Raw genomic sequence first — 14,322 nt, 5'->3', positions numbered from 1 at the left:
GTCAACCCTCCCGATTTTTCCGGGAGACTCCCGAATTTCAAAGCCCCTCCCGAAAATCTCGCGGACCGACCTTTCTCCCGATTTCCACCCGGACAACAATATGGCTTCACCATTCGTCACTGGGCGCGCCGTTTCAGACCGAACAATATTAAAAGGTTACACCTTGAAGTCAATTAGAACGGAAAAAGATGAGACTAACGTGAGTAAAGGGGGAGGGGGGGAGGGAGGGAGCATCTTGCACCTGCCACTCGTCTCTTAGCAAAGAGGTGTCATGGCTACAGGTGCCAGCCGGGCGATGACACGCCCCCCTTTCCTGCAAATTGAATTTCACAGGTGCTGCTCATAGCTACGCTCCGTCAAGGGCTGCGCTACAGGCTGCAAGCATTGCACCTTCAAATACAACCATAAGTAGAGTAGTGTTGTTGTTGTTGTTGTTGTACAAATTAGAGTCTAACCTCCTGAGGAGAACCCTTAAGGAATTGAATTTGTGAAATAAATGAATTACATTTTTCTTTGCGTTTGTGTGTGTGATATATATGACGATACCCCAACCCCCCCCCAGTCCTTTTGAATATCTCCCTATTTCTGAGGTCTCAAGGTTGGCAAGTATGGGCCTGTGTAGTGCACACATTATCTAATAACAGGACCAGTGTATTGAGAGTATGCTGGTTCTCCTTCAGCGGCTTCATCTGTCCACCAGTTATAACACAGATCTGTGGACTTCATACCAGTACCATTAGGACAGGTTTGATGTCTATATCTGTAGAAAATGTCACTGACAGGATAAACGGTCAAACTCAACACTTCCTGTTTCGGTTTCAAAATAAAACCCTGGGCTGTCTTTCTATCGTCAGAATGCCTTCATAAAAGGCTCCATTCATTACTTCTGTATTATTCACACATGCGCACTCGCTTTTCAACCTTTATTACGATATGTATGATGAAATCAAACATTATGGCAGTTATTAAAAGCAGCGCTGTCTGTGTGAACGCCACACAGGACAGACGCACACTGACCCTGTGAACCGGGGGTTTGATTCTATTGTCTTCTCGGTCAGCTGCGGTTTCTGTTCTGTTGTTGGATCCTAAACCCTCATACAAGTCATACTATTAAACTACAAATAGAATACCGGGCCATAGCACATATTGGAACATCAATGTTCTCTATGATCATCGTTTGTATGTAAAAACGTATAATATCAGAGTTCTCATGAGAAAAGTGGCAAATTAAGCAGGGCTCTCTTAAAAAGTACCTGGCTCCGAGGCAGACCAGCAGCTGGAACTTCCCGTCCTTGCCGATGTTCCTCGAGGTGGAGTTGATTGCGTTGACATAGTGACAGAGTGACTGACAGGTCATCCCCAGGGGCTCTACAGTCTCTTGGAGGTCGCCCATTTGATCAGCTGACTCCATGTAGGCAACAGCCTTCTCTGCAGAGGGAAGGGTGGGCACATGTTTCTGTAAATATTCATTTTGTCACTACATAAAATATTCAGTGACTTTTATCAATTACATTCAAAATGTACACAATGGTGCTACAAACACGGAAATGATTAGATTAACACATTTGTTTCCCATAAATCAACCTTAAAAGGTGCCAAATGAAACATGTTGTGCTATTGTTAATGCTCAGCAGATGGCGCCGTCCCTCCACTCACCTACAAAGTCCCAAACAAACATTGTCTTCTGGAAGAGCCGCGCTGCCTTGAAGCCGAAGTGGAAGAACTGTTCCAGAGCTGCTACCAAGCTGTTCTCTCCACACAGCAGCACGGTGAGGCTGCCTCTCTGCATCCAGAGCCACAACACAAATCAGCTCGACCTCATCCATGCGATCTAAAACTACTAAAACTACTAAAACTACGCGTCAGTACATCAGTAGGGCTAACCTCTTTCTCGGGTTTGTGGAAGTGTTTGATGATGTTGATCACAGCCTCCCCGATGGCCTCTTGGATTTGGGCTGAAGTTGGTTCTGAAATGAAGAAAAGGGGTTTTGTTAATAGGAAGCCCCCCTCTTAGTCATTATTGTTGCTTTTTCATGCTAAAGAAAAGCGAATGAATGAAAATATTCAAAGTGGTGATTTTGTGTGATTCTTTGTGGACAAACTCAATCTTAGAGAGCTGTCAATAAAAGGAGGGCCTTACAGAGATGATCTGACATTCTCCTCAACAACCACTATGAGCTTAACCTCACTGCTAGGCTCAGTGGAGGAGGCCACCATTAAAACTTTGCATTAATCATTGTCTGTGAGCAGATGCACTCATCCTTTTTTCCAGTGATACGGTGTTGTAGTTGGGTAGAAACAAATATGACCTCTTTTAGACTGCTCACCACAACATATGTGGGTTATCAACTTGTCGGTTATGCACTTTAGAAAGAGATTATTATTGTTTTGAGTGTCCATGAGTTCCTTTATATTGTAGAGAAACCATACATCTCTACGGCTGATACCAACACCATCTGTTAAACAAACCTACAGGCAAGAGGATATTAATGTAGTTTGCATTGATCCTTTGTGTGGGGGCCATTGGGGGGGACAGCACAGTGCTGACAGACACTCACTGTTTCCTCGTCCAGACAGCGACGTGATGCTGATGCGTCTGGCCTGGGATGGGGAGCGCAGCAGCGGGGGGGTCCCGCAGCCTTTCCCAGAATCCTCCTCTCCACTGGGCACTGCCAGCTCACCAATCAGGACCCTCTCCAGGCTGCCGTCGTCCACGCCCTTACCGAGCCACCGACCACATGGAAACCTGGAGGGGAGGGGAACAACTTAGTCTCTTTGTACTTTTGAAGTACTTCAAAAGCCACAATATTTTACCATTGATAATTCTTTTCTTTCATATTCATATCATCTGTATATTTGAGAAAAATACAAAAATGAAGGAATATTTTTCTTTTTTTCTTATTTCTTATTAAATGTCTACATCAGAACCTAGAATCAACCACATAGTGGCGCTGAAGGGAGAATCAGAGGTTTAAATACATCCGTATCTACACATCAGGAATGGCTGGAACAAATGTGCATTCATCAGATAACCGTTGAGACGGTGGTGGCCCAGCACACAGCACTCCGCTCACCTGTATGTGTGTCCTGTGATCTCGTTGCGCACCAGGACGCAGTCCACCAGCCATTTAGCCAGGAGGCCCGCGTTGTCGTGCCCCAGCTGCACCGTGGTCAGCTTCCCAAGGTTCTGACACTAGACACAGACACAGTGCAATGAGTGTCATGCTACTATATGTGGATCTATCCATCTATGTAACCAGTACGACCGCTGTTCTACCATCAGTATGACAATAGGGTATAGTATGACACATAATCGAGTTAAGGGAAATGTGAGGATCATTCCCTTTGTGTTCAGTTTAGCAGTCCCTGTGGAGTGGGGGGCTGTCTGACCACCGGGGTCCCTCCAGGAAACCTCATTTTGCTGCAGTAAGGACAGTCTGCCCCGCTCAGTCCTGGCCATGTGCCAGTCTTCCCTTCCATCTCTCAGTTAGTTAATTATGACAATGTTATTATTATTTCAACACATCTTTCTTTATTTTATCATCCTCTTTATCCCATTCCTCTGAGTACTTCATGGACTGAATAAAATCCATAATCCTTTTTAAGGATGATATCCCAGAATGCACTGGGCAGAAGTTTCCACACTCAGTAACTCATAACACTTAACTACATGAAACATTTGTCTTTAATCCAATCAGCTTAGCAGTTCCGAGCAGTGCTTATACCTACAATGCAGACATGAAATATGATTGACCGGCTATAAATATCTAAATATAACATGAGAGTAAAGGCTACAGGGGAAACAAACTATAAGGCAGATGGGGGGAAAGGGAATGGGATGAAAGGTGGCAGGCTTCTTCTGACCTTGAACAAGGCGGAGATGTGCGTGTGAGGCCTGAAAGCAGACTGAGGGAGACCAAAACACTTGTTAAAACACAGCGGATGGACAGTCAAAATGGTCGTGCTGCCGTTTCACAACAAGAAAATCAACAAACATGCAGTCAGAACAAAGAAACGTGTGCCCCAACACACATGCAGGATGAGGAGGAAGAGGATTGTGACTCTATAGGAGCTGGGCTCATTTGAACACTAGAACCCAATTAATGTCGTCACCACAACAAGCGGTCAACTGACACCTCCAGACGAACAGAGACTGTTTTTAGAACGGCCCAGTAGTGCACTATTATTTAATATATTAAAGAGTGAAATTCATGTATTATTTTTTTATATTATTATATTTAAATGTATTAATATTATTAATTGTTGAGACAGATGTATCATATTTATTTAGATCGAATGTTTGTATTAAGAAGTTATATTTATTTATTATTTGATGTTGTTCATAATATAGGTGTTTATGCATATATGTATGAATATGCATGAACTATATTCGTATATAGTATAGCACACTAAATACATATATACGTAAAGAATATAATATATAATATATATTTTAAGAACACGCACACTCCAAAATAGCCAGATTATCAGCATGGGCTCAGCTTGTGGGAGGTCAAAGGTCACATCACTCACGTCGAAGGTCATCTCAAGCACGTTCTTGGGGATCTGCATGACGCCTGAGTCTCTGAGCTCTCCTGACACACACACCCAGGGGTTGGAGGTGGTCATGGCGTTGCTCAGCTTCTTGATGGGGATGATGATGACGCGATACGGGATCACTGCGTGGGCAGACATACCACATCAGCACCAGATTGGAGAAATAAACGCTATGGAACTAAAACTAGGGTTTGAAATCGTTGATTAAACCGTACATACAGCCACATGGTTTATTCATTGTAATAACTGAGTCATTGATAGACGTTAATTAATTCCAACAGCCGGCGGTAACCAGATAAGTCAAGAGTCAGTGAGCATACATTCACATTTTAAAAAGATACCTTGTTGGAAATATACGGAACATATTGCAAAAGTCTATTGTCTATGCTCCCTTCTCTTTAGGGTCCAACCCGAATGCTCCACACTGTCTTATTCTAACCAATCATGGGGTTCCAGCTAGCAGTAGTAGGGCTGTGTTGATGTTGAATCAGAGCTGCATTTGAAGCTCAACTGTGACTGGATAGGGGTCAGAGGCCACGCAAGGCACAACTCACTGATGGTGGTGAAGACGCTGGTGAAGCAAAAGTAGTCGACTGTGTTGAGCGACAGCAGGTGGAAGAGGAACTGCTCCTTCTCCTCCTCACAGCGTAGGAAGGCGTAGCGCTTGTACAACTTCCTGTAGAAACAGCACCGCCACGTCATGCATTTTCGTAGACGTGCAGAAATTAAGTTTAAAGTCTTCACACCGTAGATTGTTTTGATCATCTTGGTGTGAATGGTTTACAATAATTAATCTTTTGGGACCTGTAATAATATTAGAAGGGCTGGCTTGGAAATCAATCGCCTTCATATCGAAAGCACAGTGTGGGTGTGTGTGTGTGTGTGTGTGTTTGTGAGTTGATGACACGTATGCTCACCTGGTTAAGGCATGTCGGGACAGAAGCTGTTTGAGGTGTTGAGAGAGCAGCTTCTTCTCCAGGGACAGGCGGATCCAGGCCCTCGCTCGTCCTACGTCTGTCTTTATCTCGGACATGCTCTGGATATGCCTGAGGAGACAGAAGAACGATGGATGAAAGCTCGTGAGAACAGACACGCTGCCTTAAAGGTCCACGCTCATCCCCTCACACCTGAGTCAGTCTGTTCTTTACTTGTTGCACTAGTAATACGTACTATATGTACTATCCTTGATTTGATATATCATTCTACCACTCCTGCTCACTACATGTGTGTAGTACTTATTTTACGTCCTGGAGGAGGAATTCCTTCTGTCTTGGAAACATGCTTTTCAGGTTTTTGAATGTATGTGTATGTATGGTGTATGAATGATCAAGAAATGTTATTTGTTAAATGTTAACAGTTTTTGTAAATAGTTTCATTACAATTTCTGTAATTTACTAAACGTAAAGCAAAAATGCAGCGTTATAGTTAGGCAAGCTTGCTCTTTGGTTCTGAAGGGTCAGGAAGCGGTTTTCTTTTTGAACACCTCTTTCTGTAATTGTCATCAAATGAACCGTGGGCTCCCGCACTGGTTTCTGCAGGCCAGTGTCGTCCCGCCATCGCCTACCGGACAGAAGGACGTACCTCATATCCTGTGTGAGGGACACGCGTAGAAACGGCATTGCTACGCAACAGTCGGACTTCCTCCTCTCCGGAACATTTGACACTGACGAAGACAAATGCAGGTGATAATATTACAATCTGGGATGAGTGTTTTATAACGAGGATAGACTGTGTGTGGGTGGGTGAGAGTTACCCGGTGACTCTGCCTGCTGCTGCCCCAGCTTCTCTTCTCGGGCCTGGTAGTGCAGCAGGTGGGACCACAGGGCCGACTTCCCCTGAGAGGTCAGAGAACCAGTATCAAGGCACACGTAAAGAGATCCAAGGTGTTTACTGATAAGGAGGAACATTGTTTACGCACAATAACTGTACAAACCATTATGACCATACAATAATGTGTGTGTGTGTGTGTGTGTGTGTGTGTGTTGACCGACCTGTTTGACCTGCAGCCCATGGCTCCATATCCTTTCCAGAAGGTCACACAGGCTGGCGATCAGAGTGTTCTCCTCCAGTCCGGTGATGTTGGCCTCGCCGTGGCCCAGCTCCACCGCCTCCCGGCCCATCTTCTCTACCAGCATACGCTTGGTCTGAACGCACACACACACACACACACACACACACACACACACACACACACACACACACGCACACACACACACACGCACACACACACACACACACACACACACACACACACACACACACACACACACACACACACACACACACACACACACACACACACACACACACACACACACACACACAGTAAGGGCTATTTATGGGAATATTACAAATCTATATGGATTGAAGAGTTTAACCAATCGTCACCTGGAATTATTATTATTATTATTATTGAATAATGCCAGTGTTCTCTGGTTCACAACATAGCACTAGATCATTCTTGAGAAATGATTGAGTGTAATGTGTGTGTGTGTTTGTGTAAGAGTCACTGAGGTCAGCAGTGAATCACAGGTCGACATGTTTTGTCGGTTGTTTCACCTTCATACGACATTCCTTGAGCAGCCCCTCCACAAACTTCCAGTTGGTCTGTGCGATGACGGCGGGGGACAGATCAGACAGTTTGGGCTGCCGGAGGTTCTTCCCCAGGATGCGGGCCTCCTGCATGTATTTCTGAAGATGCAACAGAGCTTGTTAGTGAGCTTTGGAGAACAGACCAGAGTATTAGAGAAATGGAGAGAGATTTTCATTGCACACACTAGAAGGTCCAACGGACAAAGCTAGAGTCGAGAGGAGAGGTTGTGACACACATGACAGAGTGAGTGAACGAGGGCATCCCCACAAGGACTGGGAGGGTTCGGGGGTGTGCTGAATGGACTTGCTACTGAAGCCAGAACTGAAGTACCACATATTTTCCACAATTTACCTCAGCTAAAACGGCTTCCTCAAAATAGGTAAATAATAATAATTTCCAACAAGTTTATTGTTTTTATTTATGGGTCAGATAGTTCCTGGGCAAACCAGTGTTATTTCATACTGCAATAATGATTATCACAGACCAGATCAAGCCTGAACTGGTAATTTAGAACCTTTAAAGTTTTTAATTTATTAAATTATATGAAAGTTATTTTAATTAAATGAAACCAATTTTTACTCTCTCATTATGTGTGGCATATTTTCTGCTGTAGCATTTCATTGTATCTCCTTCCAGTAATAATCTCTCTATAGTTGTATTCCTGCGGAGGATCTAGACTGCCGACCTCAGCATTGCAAACAACGCACGCGCGTAATCCTCAACGATTTGATCTTAATGACTGTGAGTACACTTCATCACAGCTGGATTATACTGCTCCACCTAACCACTGCCGTTCCAGTGCGAGTGTGAGGACGGTATGGGGTGGAGTGTTCTGACAGGAAGTCCACAACACAGATCCTCCACATACCAGGCAGGACGCAGAGGCAGATTTTTTAGGAGGTTTGACATGTGGAGGGGATGCTTTGTCCCACTCCCAAAAGGCCATGGAGTTCTGCAGGACCAGACAGCCCTCCACCTGCTGAGGAGGAGGAAGAGGAAGAAGGGCACGACCCAACCCCACGGGCCGACAGGCACAGGACACACCAACAGACGGGGGAGGACAGGAACAAAAGAGCAGAAAGGACAAGACAACAGACGGCAGCATGCGCATGAAGACTTTCAAAAAGGATGGAGAAAAAAAAATCTCAAACAGAAATATGAGGCCATGAGACAGAGAAAATAAGGATGTGTTTGAACGCTACATAGCGTGAGAGGACGGTGCCGGTTCTGTACCTCTTTCAGGTCGTTGTCGAGGCCCAGGTGCTCTGTTTGCTGTCTGTGGCGGTCCTTCCTTCGCTGAGCTGTCGCCGTTCTGTGAGACCACCTGCAGTTCAAATGGTGTGTCATTCAACGCTTTCCGAAGCCCTTCGTAATACAAGTTATTGACACATTGCCAGAGAGCTTTGTTAGCTTAGCTTAGCATAAATTGTGCAGGTGGGGGGGAAACAAGGTACAATTCTTTTCCACACAATTCCCAAAGCAGGACACAGGAAGTGACTGTCCAAAGGAGTGAAGCGTTGGTCTTGGGTGATGACTTCTCACCTGCTGCTTCCATGTGCTGATTTGGAACCCGAGGGGAGGGGTGGACTCACTTGTTACTGGTCGGCCCCGTGTTGAGCACGTCGGCTTGCAGCTTGGGGAAGAAGCCCTGCTCGTATTTTCCCTGACCGATCTTCATGTCCAGCAGGTGCGGGTGGATGGCAGTGTGGTCGATCTTCATCAGCCGCTGCTCGATGGCCTGAGCTGGGGGGGGGGGGGGGGAACGCAACATTCCTTCATGACAGACTTCGTTATCAGATCATGGTCACAGTAAGTCTGCTGAATGTAGACCTGGGGAGCACTCTAGCTGTGCTCATGTCATTGAGGACTTGGAGTTAGAGACTTGGAAGCTGGTGCACTGCATACACTTGTGTCATACTTGTTCATTTGGCCCAGATTAATTGGCGGTTGTACTGGGATCCGTGACTATGATTTGATACAATTTTGAATATAATTTTCTCCTATTGGTCCTTGCTATAGATTTTCATGAGACATGAGCTAGCCACCACGACACAGACTCCCCTCTCTATCCCTCTGCTGCTTTATCGGCTCCCATCATCGCCTGCATGCTCAGCATTGGACAGGTTATGTGGCTGGGACGGAACCAGACAGGAGCTGCAGCATCGATCTCAGTCCTGCAGAAGGCAGTGAGTGAGTCCACTGGGGAGGCCGGCTGCCTATTGTCCGAGTAATTGGTTACCTGCACGCGCCGCCACCCACAAATGAGCCTGCCATTTGCAATTGAAACTCAGCATTGTGTAGTCCATTGGCAAGAAAGGGTCACACAACAAAAGAATGCAGGCAAAAACTGGGTGAAAATGATCATTTTGATTGATTAGGATGATTATCTGAAACACAGAACCAAACTTAAAGCTGATACAATCACTGTTCTCCTGTCATATATAGCTACACACATCCATCATTACCCATTTGTCTAACATGTATAAGACATCATATAAGAGCTTATATGGAGGTTCCGCATTGATTCATTCCATAATATCAAATTCTGTAGTGTTGTTGGCACACTCTGAGTCAGGCTTGAGTTGCACCTCTTATCTCAATCTGCTCATTCAGCACCAATCAAAGGCTTACTACAAGGAAACCCCCCACGGCACTAACACTACTGGTGAGACGGTGTCTTTGTGTGTGTTTGTTCTTTAGTGTGTGTGCGTGTGCACGTGTGTGTGTGTAAGGGGGGGGGCATGCTTTGAAGGGGGAACAGACATGAGCATCTGATGAGTGAGCTCTATGCCTGCTGCCTTGCATTGATCCCCCCTAATGCCTTTGTTGTGACTCATTAATTTCCTGTTTAATCGTGTGATTAAATCGCATCTCTCTCTGCTGCGCTTACCAGACTCCTTGAGGATGGAGCACCTCTGGTAGCAGGAGGAGCGGAGGCTGGGAGCGCGGACGTTGTAGAGGCGGGCCTTGTCAATGCGGCCGTCGAAAACACGGAGCAGCGGCTCTTTCTCCTCCCACTGGGACATGATCTTGTTGTCGATGAAGGTGGCAAACATCTGCGTTTCGATGAAGTGGGAGAGGAAGGGGAGGTAGGGCTCCGGCTGGTCGGACAGGAACGATGCCTGGAGCACAAATATGAACACATTCAGGCTAAATTAGAGACAAGAACAAATGTAAACATCGTGATCATCTATTTGAACTTGTAGATGAATGTTGGAGTGTAAATTATGAGCATAAAAATAAAATGTTGTTCATAATGTCCATATTATCTAAACATTTCACCAACAAACAAAGCTTTTTTGTCTAAATAGTGGGTCGATTCTAAAACAGCAGCATGGCATTTTGGTTTGCATCGAGATAACTTGCTTTGAAATACATCGTGGTGAAGGCAGGATGTTTGCTTTGTCTGGAGGAGGCAGTGGGCTTGGCTTAGTTAACAGCTCAATAAAGCCGCTTATTAGTGTCACACAAAGTCTAAAATAAAAGGAGATTTGCTTGTATCAAACACATCATATTTAATTAATTCAACAGCAGGACGGCAGAGCCTTAATGTCTTCTGCCACAAACTAAAGACACACCTCTTTAGACAATACCTCGACTCAAAAGACAAACAAATTGCAGCACCCAAATTGTACTTATTGTAAGTGGGTAAAAGCGTCAGCTAAATGACATGTCATGTAATAAACCACCTTTAACCTTTTCCAGTAAGCAAAACAAATCTTAGAGGTTCATCCCAAATTCAAATTCTTTTTACAAAATATACTACGGTCGACTTACAAGTAACATGATCTTTCTTAACTTAAACAAGTCAAATATTCATCTACTCATGTTGAACGTGCAGTGAAGGCCTTTGACGAGGGAGTACAGAGGGAGTACTGATTTAGAGCAGTGTAGGGAATTACACAAAAAATATTTGGGCCTGAATTTGTTTCTCACTAAATTGCTGGCATGGCTGATACACCTTATGGGGTCGTGCTGGATCTAGTCACCTTATCGAAGTTGTGCATCTGCTCCCTGTTGGTGAGCCAGGACTCCAGGTCCGGGGCGCTCTGGATGACAAAGGCTTCGTAGTCTGCAAACATGGTGGTGAAGCGGCTGGCAAACACCTCCCTCAGCTGGACGTTCAGCTTGGCGTTCCTCAGCTCCTCCTCTTCAGCTGCTGTTCGGGCCCCAGGCCCCTCGCTGCCCTGGGCTCTCACCCCGGCCCTCAAGGCGTCCACGCGGGCCACCGTCACCCCGGTGCGCCTGGTGAGCGCCTGAAGTCTCTCCAGGGTGGCGTTCCCCTGCAGCAGCTCCAGCACAGCCAGCTCCTCCCCTGCCAGGTTGCCGTTGCGCCCGTCGTCCTCCAGCTGTCGCAGGGCCACGGGCCTGCGCTCCCTAGCTGGGGTACAGGGAGCGCTGCCGGGACTGGTGCGGGTCCGCGGCGGGGCCCCCGTGTTGGCGGAGATGTTGAAGCTTAGCAGCACCTCGCTGAGCTCCTGTGTGAACTCGGTTTTGTTGGGGAACTGGGGAAAGTCCTCTGGAAGCTCAATGTAGTGGTTGTCAATGTCCACAAAACACAGGTTGGCCTGGGACAGGGACAGATGATAGCATTAACACTATAGAGCTCCGTAAGAACAGACAATGACCCATACAAACTGAACATACTGCCATTTTTGGTACACAAAGGACTAAAGAAACTGTCATTTGATTGAAAGGGAATGGTAAATGGACTTATTGCGCTTTTCCAGTCTTCTGACCACTCAAAGCGCTTTAACACTACAGGACATAATTCACCCATTCATACACTAATGACAGGACCTACCATACACAGTGGCACCTGCCCATCAGTAACTAACATTCACACACTGTAGTCACAGCTAGAGCAGCAATGGTGGGGTTAAGTGTCCAAGGACATGGGATCGAACCGCCAAACCTCTGATTGGAGGACAACCTTGCTCCCCACTGAGCCATTGGAAGGTGTGTCCAAATTTTATACTCATACAGTACATCACAGACATAAAATGAAAAGGAGGGGGCGTTTGGGGAGGGTGTTATCAGGTCGGACTGAGGAGGTTTTAGAAGGAATGAAAGGGGCTGGGACATAGAGGATGTAGGTCAGTGTGTGATTGATAACAGCACATTGAGGGATATAAACCTTAACCTGGCATAATGGAGTTACTACACCCTCATATTGGATCAAAGTCAAACCAGATTATACTCTTTGCCACTCAAAACCACAGACATAGGAACGCAGTGAGGAAGACAAGGCAGAGAACACAGAACTTCAAACAGGAGTGATGGCAATCTGAAGGTCGAATGCTTTTGAATTCATCAGTGGGTTATGGACTCATTTTATATCATTGAAGAAGAGGATAACCTAACCTATCATGATCAAACATGGCCGTTGATGAGGGAATAATATCCTTTGTAAAGGCAGCAGATGTTTACCCACCGCATGATGTTTAAAGTGATGGAACAGGAACTCATCTGAAGTGCATTGGGAGCCGGGGTTAGGGTCAGGGGTTAGAGCTCATGTCAATGTGTCCTTGGGTTAGACACTTTAATCCACTTTGCCTCTCCTCTGTCAATTAAAGGCTACCAAAAATCATTATAGCATATCAGAAGCCATTTGTCCCCAGAAACGCTGGCCTAGTTTGGTCTTATAGCCCACTAGGAACAATTGCATAAGGAAAACATAAATTTGAATGAGGTAAACTAAGAAGAAGACCTGGACTGAAGTACAGGATTCAGAAGGACAAACACTGTCTGGCATTTATTCTGCAATTGAATGCGTAGTTCCCTCTGCTTCCTTTCATCATCAGCCCATTTCTAGGTCACAGCCACTTCAAAGGATCATTCAGCAACACGGGGAGATTCAGCAGTCTGAGTGAGCGTGGGGTAGGGAGGGGCACCCTGGTATGGTTGCTCAGTGTATGCCATGGACACACATTCAGTAGTTACTTGTATTTATAATAACAGGATATAGCACAGGAGTCTAAACCTCAGAGGAAGCCCAACCGAAAGGTTCACAATGCGTGGGGTGGGCTGCGTACCTCCTGAGGAAGCTCCAGCTTGGAGCGGTCCGCGCCCTCTTTGGACTGGAGGCCCATCAGATAGGGTACAGGAGCATCCAGGAAGTGGAGGAGAGAGGCTGGCAGGATGGGAACATAGACGTGCTGCCACTGGAAGGGGAACAGCAGGGTGGTGATGCCCTCGGCCACGGTCATTAACCGCTGGTAGTCTGTGAGAAGAAGGGATCAGAGGATGTTTACTATTTAATAGATGTTTCTGCGACTTCAAAGCTTCACAGTAATGAGAATGATTGATTAAAATCATTTTCATCTTTGATGTGAACTAATAATGTCATTCCGTTTACTAGTTGCCTTGTTATTGCCCTTGATGACTTCCTTAGTTCATGTGACATAAATCACTGTTACTGCGCTTGTTGAGTTGAGTCAAATTTAGCTAGAGTGCATGTCTCCATAGTTATGATGCTCATCTGACCAGAATAATTTAATCTGGGATCTTAATCCTAGTAAATATGTTACTGACTACTTAAGTGAAGTCAACAAGTTGTCACATTGTTCCTCTGTACACCAAAACGTGATAGGAGAGTCAATCCTTTCCTTATTAGGCAACCTGTTACTCACGCACAGAGATCGATGGAAGCAATCATCGGTTAAAAGACCATCTGGGATTTATCCGTTGTCTGTGTTTTGGTAGGAGTTGTGAGCAGAAAAAAGATTAATATTGAGATGAATAAAAGCTAACTGTAAATTAAATCTTAATAGGACATTTTAGGACCTGCTATTTTCAATTTAATTTATTCCTTAGAGCTCAGAATTTTTTTATGTGTTAAGAGATTTAAACTAAAGCTGAAAGTGAGTTTAGAGTTTAGAGGAGGAATGAGATTCTGATGGATTTTATTCAATCACATATTCATGTCAGAGAGAGAGAGAGAGAGAGAGAAAAGATTAAGGCTTTCGTGTTGAGCTCAGCAGGAGTTTCATCAGATGTGATTGTGATGGCCACAGTGTAAAGCCTGCTCGGAAAAAAAAGAAAAAAAAAGAAGTAGTGGAATAAAACATGATGGGAGTATGGGAGGTATACTCCCTCCCCTCTTTCTCATTTCCTTTAGTTCTGTAGTTCAGTGTGCTCCTATCTGTACGTGGAGATATGAAATCTGTGCA

At 45.3% G+C, this 14,322-nt stretch overlaps 1 protein-coding gene across 6 annotated transcripts in view; it reads right to left on the bottom strand.

The window, feature by feature from the left end:
- LOC119210195 (DENN domain-containing protein 5B-like) overlaps positions 1-14,322 on the bottom strand; it is a 42,427-nt gene that overhangs the window by 2,568 nt on the left and 25,537 nt on the right. For 2 of the 6 annotated variants that reach the window (XM_037459951.2, XM_037459953.2), the window contains 19 exons: positions 13,186-13,373; positions 11,140-11,718; positions 10,041-10,272; positions 8,743-8,893; positions 8,384-8,474; positions 8,019-8,129; positions 7,117-7,248; positions 6,549-6,701; positions 6,311-6,392; positions 6,139-6,220; positions 5,475-5,603; positions 5,112-5,233; positions 4,534-4,679; positions 3,865-3,906; positions 3,075-3,193; positions 2,559-2,746; positions 1,885-1,967; positions 1,657-1,783; positions 1,254-1,428 (listed from right to left, as the gene is read on the bottom strand). In XM_037459951.2, the coding sequence (XP_037315848.1) occupies positions 1,254-1,428; positions 1,657-1,783; positions 1,885-1,967; positions 2,559-2,746; positions 3,075-3,193; positions 3,865-3,906; positions 4,534-4,679; positions 5,112-5,233; positions 5,475-5,603; positions 6,139-6,220; positions 6,311-6,392; positions 6,549-6,701; positions 7,117-7,248; positions 8,019-8,129; positions 8,384-8,474; positions 8,743-8,893; positions 10,041-10,272; positions 11,140-11,718; positions 13,186-13,373 (2,932 nt within the window). The remainder of the gene's footprint in view (positions 1-1,253; positions 1,429-1,656; positions 1,784-1,884; positions 1,968-2,558; positions 2,747-3,074; positions 3,194-3,864; positions 3,907-4,533; positions 4,680-5,111; positions 5,234-5,474; positions 5,604-6,138; positions 6,221-6,310; positions 6,393-6,548; positions 6,702-7,116; positions 7,249-8,018; positions 8,130-8,383; positions 8,475-8,742; positions 8,894-10,040; positions 10,273-11,139; positions 11,719-13,185; positions 13,374-14,322) is intronic. The other 4 variants (XM_037459955.2, XM_037459956.2, XM_037459952.2 and 1 more) reach the window with 3 other exon arrangements.

Source organism: Pungitius pungitius, chromosome 2, assembly GCF_949316345.1.
Source record: "Pungitius pungitius chromosome 2, fPunPun2.1, whole genome shotgun sequence".
In the NCBI taxonomy this organism is placed as follows: domain Eukaryota; kingdom Metazoa; phylum Chordata; class Actinopteri; order Perciformes; family Gasterosteidae; genus Pungitius; species Pungitius pungitius.
The sequence above is the reverse complement of the archived record's forward strand: the minus strand, read 5'-3'. Positions and strand labels throughout refer to the sequence as shown.